Raw genomic sequence first — 13,235 nt, forward strand, 5'->3', positions numbered from 1 at the left:
CGACGTTCCTACCTCGCAATGTTTCGCGCCTGGCATTTGATGTTGTTTCGACTGCTGAAACTTCGATTCATGTAGAACATTTGAGACCTGGCCAGTCTGGCAATACGATTTTCTATATGTTTTGTGCCAGTTTTAGGCCAAAAGGAAAGAATAAGCCTTAACGTTGATTCGCATGACTAAAAAAGTACCATCGCAATAATATGTGCGGGCCATAGCCTAAATAACGGTGGATGACAAAAGATCTGTGACTACTATATGAGTATCGATGATTCTTCCGGGATTAGAATTTGAATCGGAGACGTATAAATATTCACTTATCCTATTGGTATTGTTGTACCGTTTCCGTTCTATTCAATTCTAGGCCTACATCTTTGAAAATATAAACCGTCTCAGTTTTGGTTAATAATACATCAGAAGAAATAATTAACAGCTTTTCGTTTGTGTTAGCTTATTTATCGGCCTGCCCCACATATTCTAACAAGTCCAACTTTTCAGTTGGGTGTGACAGCTCATTGAGAATCACTCGTCTGATCAGACTGTAAAACACTTTTATTTGAAACGTCTTTAGCTTTAAAATCGTTGTTGTTCTTAATCGCGTCGTTGGTCCTTCACTGTTTTGTTATTGGCGCCACAGAGAACCGCTAACGTCGGCGATTTCAGTTAGGTCGGCTTCTCCCCGGTACGTCGCTGCCATGGTAACGATCCAGCCGCGGACGAAAATATGCGACCAGTCCCAACGATATCAGCGCTTCGGTCTATAGCGACGGCGACGAACCGAAACGAAAGTGTCGAGCGTTATAAAAAACAAAACATAGCATTGTTGTCATCTGCTATTATGCTGTAGTGCTACTTCAGTACTGCTGTACTTGTAAACTCATTGTTGGCTATCATTCGTGTGACGATTAAAATACGCTCACACTGTTTATATACATTGAATCGTGAATAATTCCGTGGATAGATTGTGCCGCCTTAACGCACGCGACTGGTATGTGTTCGGTATTCACTGTTTGTGCATAGGTACGTGGAATAATTTCATAAAAACATAAGCGAAAATTATATTTTCTCAAATCATTTCAAGCTCACTCTCAGGACTCTCTCAGAGCTCAGGACCTGCTATGGAGTAGTGACAACTTTGCCTATGTAAGGTAGCCTTAATATGATATTTAGTTTCCGAGGAGTGAAAGCAGGATGCATTGTTTAGCCTCAAGTTTAGGTAAATCGAATAGTTAGATACTTCAGTTCTTTGCCGCTTGGTCCTTGATGATGATTGATACGGGCAAGGAGCATAGATGGATTGATCTTAGGTGGCGATTATGACCAGCACTATAATTTTCATTTTTTTGTGGACTTATTTCAACTTCTTGACAAATACCCGCTGTTCATTGTGATATGTAGAATTGATTCGAATCATCGTCATGGGTCTTGCACAGTCAGCCCGGCTTTGCTCTGGCTCGTCTGGGTCCTTTAAAATCACATACCCGTTATAATTAAAGGTATTTTCCACTAACTAACCTAAATATTTTGTTTTCTAACGACTAACTGAGTTTCTAACGAAAACACATCTAATTAACGTTTATTTTCAGCCAGTTCCTCCTGTTCAACAGTCTGCACATTGCCTTTGTATGTAAAACGTACTTACAATCGAACTTGCAAAAGGACCACATCGCAAGATTCCATTCACTATTTGATATTATTGTGGAAATAAACACACAGTTCGTGTGTATGTATGAATGATCCTTTGTAAAGATAACAAAAACGGTGTTTATGCTAAGTTATTTTTACCGCAAGCCTCTTTGCCGCGGGGATTGGTTAGCAGTCGTCGGAGTTCGGCGCACTTTCTTACAGCATAACTTCGTACTTTTCTATGTGTATCCATTTCTCATTGTGCCTCGTAAACCGAAAGCTTTAATAGGAGTGTACGGTTTTTCTGCAGCTTTTCGAGCGTATTTCGTTTTGGCTCTCTAGGGAATAACTGCTATAACGGATAAATACTATGGTGGTTAGTTTTAAGATATATGACCAGTAGATGGCTTCTGAATTCTGAAGCACATTAAAAAATAGATTGAATAAATTATCTACTTTTTTCGAAAAGTATCTACTACATCCCAGTATCGTAGATTGAGTATTACCTTCGAATAAGATAGTGTCTCGTATAAGTTTCATTTGAAGAACGATTTTGCTGTGTGTGGAACTAATTTCCAAAATAGTGGTTTGCTAACGGTGGTGAAATCCATTCGAGAGTAAAGAAACACTATATATATTTATATATATGTGATAGCGTCTTGTATAGATTCGTCTCGTAAGAGTTTGCAGACATAGTTCTTATATGGTTCGATAACTTGTTCAATGTGTGAAGGCTGCAATTTAATGCGGCACTTTTCTCCTGATTACTTTATCAAGCTGTACTTGATTTTAAAGCACAGTTTTACACTGCCTCGTGTAGACAGCGGCTGTTTTTATCAAATAGAAGTGAATTTATCTATGCACTTTAGCTTGAAAAACCTATTCCTTTGATTCAGCAGGATAAGCGCAGGTTTCTTGGACAGCCTTGCCGTCTGCTCGATGTTCAAACTTATCTGGCTCTCATCGAACCTACCCCTACGTAGAACTAGTGACCCCAGCTACAGCTCGACAACCTTTCAGGCTTGCATGTATCAAAAAAACGGATTCGCTTTGAATTAATATAAACCTAACACTAGATACCTAGTCCCATATATTCACGCGAAAGGTTTGTTTGGTGAAAACGTTTGATTTTTTCAGATCCAAAGTAGCGGCGCTAAAGTCAGAACTGTCGAAGTGCCAATCCAGAACCGTTACTAGGAAGACTTATCTATCACTTAGCGTGCTACAAAGGTATCAGAAAAATTTGCAATCCCCAAGGACCACACCCATAGTGACTGTATAACCTGTATCATCTTCTTGTAACCGGGAGCGATTAAATCGTACATGTAACACACGAACAGTAGAAACGTTGCAAAACGAACTAACTACAATTGCAATATTAGTGCAGACTTTTTTTTTCATGGTTTCATTTGACGCTGAAGTGATCTCTTTGGTCAAAGAGCACGCCTCTCGCCCGCTGCAACCGTTGACCATGAAGATATTGACAACGCACATAAAACAACATGGCCGCTATATTCGTCATTTCATCGTTTAGTATACGTGATGGTCAAAGTTACGTAGTTTTTTCTATTTACCAACGTAGCGTTTCGCTGGCACCGCAATGCGCCATCCGAGCTGCCGGCCAAATGACAAAATAGCCCGAGCAGAGCAGAACACAAAGCCGGGCTTCTGTCGACTAAACAGACGACAGAAACTCGGCTTGCTATGCCTTCCCGACTTGCTAAGCTCATGACCCAGTTAAAATGTTAGTTGGCTTATTTTGCACGCGCGTTCGTTATTTAATAGGAAATTGTATTGGAGGAAACCTTTGTGTGATCGGAAGGCATCGATAGCACTGGCGTCCTACTATTATAGTAGAGCTATTTCGAATGGGTTTTTTTGATGAAAAGAGCAACATCTACAAATTTCTTTTTGTCCCTTAATAGAATACCCCCCCGAAATAGAATACTGTTATACTTAGCACAAAGCTGGTTGTATGCTCTCAATAGAAACATGCAAAATAGAGTTTTAGCTGTTTGAAGAAAACAGTAGGTAAAAAAAGACGATTTTTTAAATAGTACAAAATGGAAGCTTGCATGATTTGATTAGATAAGTGGTGAACCACACTGGGTCTAGTAACTAGAACTTCCGTTAATTTAGGCGCTGCCCTACATTCTGGTTCGATGCAACGTACGACACAAGGATAAACCTAACCTGTATGTAGTGGACTGAACCACTCAAGTTTCATCCATGATGAACCCATTTTGTTCCTGAATACATCTTAGAAGGGGCAGATTATTCATTTTGAGCTGGAATGATTATTTTTTTTTTTATTTATTACCATCTGATTAATACGTCGTTTACGTGTGCCAATGCAGTAAGTAGTACAATTCGCCTCTGCTGAACCGTATATTCAGGCTGGAAAACATTTCCGAACTTCGGATTGTTGACTCGGCAGGTTTGTGTATGTCTGACAAAACGCATACCTACATATATTAAGAGAAGTATTAGAGATTTGCAACTATCTCATTTTTGCCATTAGTATACGATAGAAATACTATGCAATTTACAAGTGTTTTTCATTTATGCTATAGTAACAAAGATTGTGAATTTGCCCAAAGCATCTTATAGAACCACCGATTTTATCAGAATAAACAAATTTTTAAAATGTCGTGTTCCGTTCATAACGTATCAGCACATCAGTTCCACAATATTCGGGCTGAGCTTCACGCAGTGTAAAGTCTTGGTCGCCATTTGACAGGTCATGACATAGTATTGAATTTCCATCGGTCCAGCATAAACCTCGCGATTTCATAGAGCTTACGGCTGCAAGAACAGACTGTAGCTGTTAAATATATTACAAGCCTAGTACTTGAAAATGGGTTGAGATGCGTTAGCTTGATCAAGCACGTAATACTCGTTAAAACCACTGCTTTTGAATAAAATATGAGGAGAAATAACAACAAATTTTTATTGATAAAGCTCAGAAAAGTGATGCTGTTATTGTTGTTTACTTTCAGATAAAATGCCGTGAAACCAGACGAAAAAATCTCATTTGTGTTTATCAGGAGAAATAGTCTTCCAGGCTCGACAATGGCGTTGCTATTTTTTTTGTTTTCACTCGTGCCATTGGCTTCGGGTAAGGTCCCTCTCAGAATATATCATGCTCACGTAATTGCTATTCGTACGTAACTATCTTCATACGTACTATCTTCATCTTCGTACGTAACGTAAATATCTTCATAATTCCTTGAGAAAATCGACTGTCGAACGCATCACTGAAGCGCGTAACGCTAATTTTATCCTACCACAATTCGTAACAACCTAACCTGAGCCTATCATCATTTAGAACAATTACTGTCATTAGCTGATATGCAAACAATTATATCGAATTAACGAAATTTGTGATTTTCATTACAAACATGCATAGGCCAAGACAGGTTGCGAGCGGTCATCTTTGAAACAGTTATATTGTGTAGGCCTGTGTTTTACGTATACCCGTTATCCGTCATATACCTTAAAATCTCACTCTCAAAGATGATTCAACGATAAATTTACTAGCCTTGTAGTGCCCCTAAACGATAGCATCTAAAATCTATCTGTTAATTTTTGGATCTCTGTAAATAAGTCCAAAGGAGGACGCACAGCGATGTCGGAAGGGAGGGTGGACGTGTCTCAGTTTTAGCCAAGGTACCTTGCCGAGTTCCACCGCTTAGCTTGGAACACCAAGCGAAAACGCTTACGTGAGCAATTCCAACTGAACACGTCATTCCCGTCTATAATACACGTATCTACTATCACATCCAAAGCTCAATTGTAATATAACGAATTTCGGTGAAGTGGGTACATAAATCGTACCGCAGATCCGTTGTCCTTTCAAAGCTGTTTCACGTGGTCCACGTTCAAATGGTGAAAGATATGTGAAAGATATTTCATCGATCTATCTATATGCTGTCCGTTCAAGAAGTAAAAGAAAAGCCCCTGTTGCATTAATACTTGCAAGACTCTGATAACCCTTTGATCATGACCTATCGATTTGCTCATAAGTACAGGCTATTGTTATTTATTTCTATTTCTGATTGCAATTTTGTAGGAAGAATCAACTGGAAACTACATAGGGATTAGAGTGCTTATTATACAATTTCAATCGAAGTTTGAATCGATTTGTTGTTGTTGCGTGTGTCCACCATAGAAGCCCAGAATCAATCATTAATTTAAAACCAAAAAGATATCAGTCATATTCCTCGCTTAGATTTAATTAAATAAGATAATTCGTCGGTGTCTGCTCGCAATCGATATAGGAAGTCCTTGTCAATACTATCAGTTAGAATAGAGGTCGCTAAGCTCAGACGTTGCGTTAATCGTCGTGAAGCTTGTCGAAACACGTTTCGACAAACAATGTAATACTTTTTCCCCCAACGGCGAACTGATTGTTGCCCTTCTTCATCAAATCATACTACCGCACCATTTATTATTTGTTCTATTATGCACTTCCTGTATTTTTTTAGCAGATAATATTGAGGTTTCGCAGCATCTCTTATAGCCAGTATAGTGGCTGCAAAGGGTGTGTTTTCACTTCTGCTCATTGTAACATAGCTAAAACAATGACAACATCATTTCATTGAAAAACCTAACGCTGTTTCCTGTTAACTGAAGCGGAAATCTGGTGCTACTCGTGCGTTAGCAATCAACCGGGGTGTCGCGACGGCGTCAATTGGTACTACCATCACGCAATCACTTGTCCACGAGAGGACGACAAATGCGTTAAGGTCATCGAGAGAAAAGGAGGTAAGGACACAACGTTACTGAATAAGCAGCATAACAATTTTATTGAGCTGTTCTTGTTTCATAAGTTGTCTACGATCGATGACACATAGATGCTGTTCTTAAAGTTCAATAAAGAGTCCAACTGGACCGTTTACGCGATCAAAAACTCGCGCAAACACTCCATTCGTTTGAAACTTCTGTTTAACTTATTATTCGGTGATATTGCATAGCAACGCATGACCAAGTCTATGCATAATTGCTTTATACTCATCGTAAGTTATGCGAAAGTCATCATAAAGCCATTATCCTGATTACTCCAGAAGCCTAGGTTATTTACCGGGTCACTCATTTGTGCTGAGCGGTTTAAGTTATCGTTACTTGCCTGAATAAGGCTGTTCACTGTGTGACCTAGATTCGTACTACGGCGTTTCGCTTAAGGCACGTAGCAAATTAAGTGTGACGTTGAAATCGACGATTCTCTTATTAAGCGCTATAGTAAGTCTTACACGTATCTTTGTAGTACTGCTCTACCTAACAAGCATGGCATACAACCAACACAAGATTGTCCATGGCTGAATTGTTCTATGCCACCAAAAAACCATTAGCCCCTAAGCTCTTGGATTCCCGAATAGTATAGATGAGTACATATATATACATATATATATATATATATATATATATATATATATATAAAATAAACTAAAATTTAAAAAAAGAGAGAAAAGTAAACCCGGAACTCAAGGATGTTTCAGCGTTCACAGAACCTAGCATTAGCAAAAAAAAAGAAATTGTTCTAACTCATTCTCAAACGGCCACTCGGTCCTTCTATCTCCGGTTGATATTCTAGGTACTAGCTGTCCTACTTGGACCTAATAAAACAGGATCCTAGTTCAAACGGCCCTACGAGCCTTCACTACCTGTTCGATACTCGCTCCTGCCCCATAAGTAAATTGCAACCAAGCTAGGACAACTAACAAATCTGAATAGGTAACGAGGCGCGATATAAACACATGCCGCCGCTGATGACAACTGCTAGCATCTCAGAGATATAGAAAAACAGTTAGCAAAATTACGCCCCGCATTGCTGACAGGTCGACTTTTCAGAGAAACTCGGGTGACAAATGAAAAACGTTCACGAATACATATTATTATTATTCTAAAAATAATTGAAGTGACAGACGGACATGACGTCCTTGGGTGGCTAATATAAGTTACTCATATTTCGTTTTTAAACTTACGTTGTCTAATGACCAGCATGAATAGGTAAAGGTAATTTGAAAACTTAATAAGATCCTACTACGAAATGAAGATAGAGGCTATTCAATCTAACGGACAGAATTAAAATGCATCAGGTCCATCAATAAGCTGTATGTGATTCTCACACAAGAATTAGGGCACCTAATTACTTATAGAAAAAAAATCTCTGCAGATTATTATTAAGCGTCAATTCTATACGTTGCGAACATTTTAATGGGGTAGGGACTACGCAACGCTATAAATAAACGGCCAAAAAAAATGACTGAGTGTTATATTGACACAAATAGTTCTTAATAAACCATTCTCGGTGAGTTGTCCTTTGGCTGTGTTTAAAAGTATTCGAATAAATGTTCTAAAATTTAGCCGAGCATTCAGGCCTAAAGCCGATACCGTGGCGCTAGCTTTATAGTGCTGTTTAACAGACGAACAAATTTAAGAGGATGTCATGGTTGACTTCCTCATATCGAAATACTGTATTATATATATATATATATATATATATATATATATATATATATATAGTTAACCATTGTCTCAGATCTTCTAAGAGTTTTCGCCGTGCGCAATAATAACATGGAGCGGTAGCTGTAGTTAATATGAATTTTCGGTTATCCAATTGATGACTTATGACGACGGCGGTTATTTTTCAATCAATTTTAGAACACAATTTTAGATAATACAATAATCACTAGACGTGCGAGTCCTCTTACTTCAGATCTATTACCATAGTAATGTATAGGCTTCGATATGTGAGATCCTAGCTGACGTGTGTATACCTCATAGTCGTACTAGTTAGATACTAGTTAATATATGGGACCTGACTTTCCAGATGAGCTACTCTACACACGTGACTGTCTATCAAATCTTGAGGCGTATCGTCACGACATTCCTGCTGATACGTATGAGGGATGCCGTGCAGCGGCGGAAGCCCCCAAACTCGCCGTTTTCGTTGAAAACAATGTGAAGGAGTGGGAGCTTAAGAGGTGAGCCATTGCAAACGAGAGAGTAAAAATCTAGCATAGATAATCATCATGTGGAATTGACCTGTAAATATACACTACTCACTGTCTTCCACCAGGAGCTTCTGTCATCGTATATGCGAATAATCCTTTTATGACCCGTTACTGTCTCGTATATAGTAACTAATAATAAATACACTGTTGGAGGCTATCGTCATTAATTTAGCCTTTACTAGCAAAATAGTGCCGAAGGCTTGGTTTGTGATGAGCGTTCTCGACAGCGAATCGTTGCGTTGGTCCTGGGGTTGGCTAAGGCGCCTCGGACGAATATGCCTTAACAGTAATCGAATTTTAAGCGAACTAGTTGATATGCGTAAAACAATACCGAAATAGAGTAACACCCAACGACTACGGTTGACAGATGATATTGTTTCACAGAGGAATCAGAGATAGGCTCTAATGTGATACATGTATCCCAAGCTTTGAAATACGGCCTCGATTATATTGATCTTCTACAAATACTCTAGGCAGTGCTATGTAACTGTTTCCATGTGTTCACTTAGCATTTGCTTTTTGTATTTTGACGTCTCTCAGCCAAGCTAATTTATCAGTTTTTTAGAGTACGTTTCTAGCCAAGAAGAAAGTCTCCAGTTTAATCTAGCCGTCCCGGTGTTCAGTGGTTCCCAACACGAACTGGATTTATGTTATCGATCTGACCATTAACACATGCGTGTATTTGCGGATGTTTAGTTTCGTAAATGTGTCAGCAATAATACAGTCTATAGATATCTTTTTGCACAACCACGTTTGTAGCACGAATGCAGGTTCTATTTTGTTGCCCCTTCCTGTCGGCGCTACCTTTGAGTCGGATTCGGTACTATGGCAATAATAGTATTATTTATGTTGCTACTTTTTTTTAGTGTGTCCTTTGCGCTACAGCTTGGCGTTTTGCCCGTACATGGAACGAAGGATCGTAGCCTTTATCATCCCTGATCCCTGTCTGATTAGAATTCTGCAAAGATCAAGGATGATAGTATCGGCTAGAGCTGGGCCTTCAGCTCTTTTATTTAGCTCCTTAAATAGTTCGCAATTTAGAATTATGTCCAGTTGACGCAGGGACGTATATCTTCGCTATTGTTACTATACGGCCTGAAGGCATGTCGTTATAGATGTCATCGTTGACAGATGTTGTGCTTTTAAGCATTGGTATTTACTTCATAATTCGTGAAGTTTGTCGCGCGCGCGCGCGCGGCAAATTACAGAGTGTGTATCTGTGTGCGGAGTCTATAACAGCTTCGACGTTTTCCGTATTGGCTATAACTTTTAATACGATTGTTGCGCTCGCTAATTGACAAGGCGCGATTCATTCAATTAGCATTTAAATAAGGATACATAAGCGGTTATCATTCCACCCGCTTATAGTTTGAACAGGTTCATCCGAAGACAAGGGTAAGTTCGCTTGTCTCCTACGAGCGAACTTACCCTTGTCCTCCGATGAGTGAGTTCTTTTCTTGCAAAAGCTTCGATCAAGACGATTTTATTAGTAAATGGTGTCGCTTCTAGCGGTAGTTTCTATATAGCACAAATTGCAATACAGAGACGACTACCAAAAGATGCACAATTTTTGTAAATAAATAGTAGTTTGTTTGTGTCATTATGTAGTTAAAATATTAATTTTAAAACATATATTATTACTTATTTGATTGTAACTATTTATACATTACCGAAATTAAATCGAATACAGGGACTATTATGACAAGGTCGACTATTGTTTCTGTGAGTTCTGGCACTGGTGTAATTCCGCGTCGTCTGCACAGTGGAACACATCCCTTTTGGCTGGTTCATTTCTGCTAGTGTGGCTCAGCCGAAAATTCTGACGGCTATAGAATTTGCAGAGCTTGCTTTTATAGCAAAGCCCGCGCCCGTCGTGATGGACTTTGTCAGGGAATTAGAATTGACATTACTAGCGAAACGATCTTGGAACGCTGTTGTGCCTGAACGACATTTATAGCTACACGCACATAACGGGACAACGGTCGGCATCCTTGCTCGCGTTCATTGGTGTGACGTTAAGAATACAGACATTGCGGCATCTTCATAGCAAGATTGTATCGCATCTGCCGTATTTAGTCCTCAAGAAGACTCTGACGGTTAGCACTGGAGCAAACTAGAAGCGTTATAGGTGACTCAGTAAACAAGCAGTACATCGAACTGCGAGCACTGATCTTGCTGAACATTGTATACGAAAATGACTGTGTAATCTGTGCCAACACCAATGGCTAGCGGTCGGTCATCTAACGAGAGACGTGATATCTTCCAATATGTGTAGAAAGCTACATGTGATGAACAAAATTAACCCGAAGTGTTAGCGTCGCTTTGTTGTGTGAAAATGCATATGGCGTTAAAACCAGAGAGGCTATAGGAAGGTCGCCATGTTGAACGAAGTAACTGTTATGTGGTTTCTCATGTAGGATACGAAATTATTTTGATAGTAGGTGAAATATAAGCGTTTTCTATGTGTCTAGAGTTACTGAACCCAATACAGATGCTTAAGTTCTTCTTGTGCGAACGTTTAGTTTTATGATTTTTCTAATACAGCATTTGATAGTTCACATTGTTTTTCGAAGCACACCGAACGCCATCATTTGAACAAATGCAAATGTTTATTTTTTCAAAACAATAACAATGACAAAACTCCTCTAAGGGTTTCGTACGATGTTGTTGGGCCTGCGATTTGTGTGTTCGCCGTATGAAAAAAAAATATAGCCAAGTTTAAACAGAAAAACATTCGTTTTTTTGGTTCTCGAAGTATGTCCGAAGAGTATATTCTCTTGTCTCGATTAGAGGATCTCCCGCCAAGCTACAGTTTTCTCTCGATAGAACTACACGAAAACACTTATTAAAAAAAAAAATGCAGCGTCGTCGATTCTATCAAACGATAGCTCGTATATTCGGAGTACACAAACGTGTAAAAAATACAAATATCGATAATGATTTCGGGTTTCGGTAACAAGTACAACATTTATATAGCAAAGAAATTATAAATATGACATGTGTACACAGAGGCAGTTAGTTGGGCCTATTGGAGATATAGTTCAGGGTGTACAGCCTAGCTATCATAGTACATTTAGTTGTCAAATCGTATAGAAGAGAGTTCGTGTATGTTTTTTCATAGGTACATATGGAAGACTGACGTACTGTACGACTGCCCCATAAGCTTAGGTTATGCCATTTACACTTACATATAGGTGTGTTGCAATATTGACAAATAAAGGTATTTTTGTTTATGACTAATAGCATCTAGTCCTTCTTCTGCCTTCGAAAGATGCGTCAATAAGCACAAAATGATGTAGCTCTTATGCTCTAAGTTAGATTTTGTATGGCAAAGAATATGCAGGTCGGCTTAATGGGATCAAGTTAGCCAAGTGAGATATAAATAAATCTGTGCGTTTCAGCAGACCTGTCGTTCATAACTGCAATCAGAGTAGCTGTAGAAAATTCGTTATATATTGGTGAAGACTTCCCTATGAAATTACCTTTCAAAAAAGCAAATCTAAAAATGTAAAATGTCTAAACCGCAGTCGCATCTATCGCTTCTATAGCCTGCGTCTATCGCTTCAGGACACGTGCGTGTTCTATCGCGGATTGATCTGGACCGGGTTATTTTGTCACCGTGACGAAATGCGGATTTCAAGAACTTCCTGAAAGCGACTATGGCAACAGTCAGAGTTCATATCGGCTTACTTCTTTCAACGATCGGGGTGACATACACTCAAATATTTGGGGATATAGCATATACGGGTAATGGTGTGATTGAGGACCTAATAGACAAGGCTTAGGGAAAATACTCTCAGGCCTCGTCTGAGTAGCCTGGCTGCATACACGAATTTGACTGTAGGCCAATGATGAGGTTGGATATAAATCGCTCATCTGCTAGCGCCTCAACCAGTTCTGGTGTTATTGATTTCAATAGGGAAAATAAATAGCAGAAAAAGTAAAATTGTAGTGAATAAATGACCATATATTTCAAATGCTCGTTTGGTTAATAAAAAGAATAAATCCTAGGGTGAATACACGTTTTGAAAAATATAGAACGTTATATTTTCGTTGGATTATAGTCGAATTTTGGTATTAAGTTGACCATGTTGAATTCTTGATGAGTTCAAGATTCTTGATGAGACGAACGATGAAATGTACTTTGAAAGTACAGCCAAAGCACGCAGGAATTCTAGCATAATTCCAGTAGAATGTCGTTATTTCTTTTAATTCAATAACGGTCTAGGCTGTAGTACGAAACTAACTTTTCACATATATATTTCCTTTAAGTTCAACTACAAAAAAACAATGTTATACCGCTTTCGAATCGCACATTTAATATAATATTATAGGGGTACTGTTGACTAACAAAAATAATGAATCCTATCCCCAATAGGTGCGAGCAAAAATAGTGTGATTACGTGTGTTGATATAATTAGAAAATGCTTCCCGCAGATGTTTTTTAGAATAATGTCTTGAATCGTATGACCTATATTCGATACGTATTGCTACCCACATCCGAGCAGCTTGTCCGTAACCGTCAACAGCATACATGACCCAACAGAATGCTGTGATGGGTCACAAAACGTATTCATCACCATCGTTATAGGTTAA

The 13,235-nt window shown here is 38.8% G+C and overlaps 1 protein-coding gene across 7 annotated transcripts; it reads left to right on the plus strand.

Moving 5' to 3' along the window:
• Positions 1–708: 708 nt before the first annotated feature.
• crim (QVR superfamily protein crim) lies at positions 709–12,533 on the plus strand. Of its 7 annotated transcripts, none has more exons than XM_022788839.2 (6): positions 712–985; positions 1,584–1,620; positions 4,623–4,741; positions 6,259–6,390; positions 8,456–8,609; positions 10,330–11,879. In XM_022788839.2, exons 3-6 carry the CDS (start codon positions 4,696–4,698, stop codon positions 10,460–10,462), a joined length of 465 nt encoding a protein of 154 aa, XP_022644574.1. In that variant the 5' UTR covers positions 712–985; positions 1,584–1,620; positions 4,623–4,695; the 3' UTR covers positions 10,463–11,879. The 7 variants fall into 7 exon arrangements, with proteins under 7 accessions (XP_022644579.1, XP_022644574.1, XP_022644572.1 ...); XM_022788837.2 differs by lacking the exon at positions 1,584–1,620 and adding an exon at positions 2,761–2,853; XM_022788844.2 differs by lacking the exons at positions 1,584–1,620; positions 10,330–11,879 and adding an exon at positions 12,207–12,533 and having other exon boundaries at positions 709–985.
• Positions 12,534–13,235: the final 702 nt, after the last annotated feature.

The sequence above is a fragment of the Varroa destructor genome, unplaced genomic scaffold (assembly GCF_002443255.2).
Source record: "Varroa destructor unplaced genomic scaffold, Vdes_3.0 BEIS01000001.1, whole genome shotgun sequence".
Classification (NCBI taxonomy): domain Eukaryota; kingdom Metazoa; phylum Arthropoda; class Arachnida; order Mesostigmata; family Varroidae; genus Varroa; species Varroa destructor.

Coding starts and splice junctions, on each gene's coding strand:
- crim (XM_022788840.2), top strand. CDS start 4,696: ATGGCGTTGCTATTTTTTTTGTTTTCACTCGTGCCATTGGCTTCGG. Junction 4,742..6,258: donor ACTCGTGCCATTGGCTTCGG/GTAAGGTCCCTC, acceptor TGTTAACTGAAG/CGGAAATCTGGTGCTACTCG. Junction 6,391..8,455: donor GGTCATCGAGAGAAAAGGAG/GTAAGGACACAA, acceptor CTGACTTTCCAG/ATGAGCTACTCTACACACGT.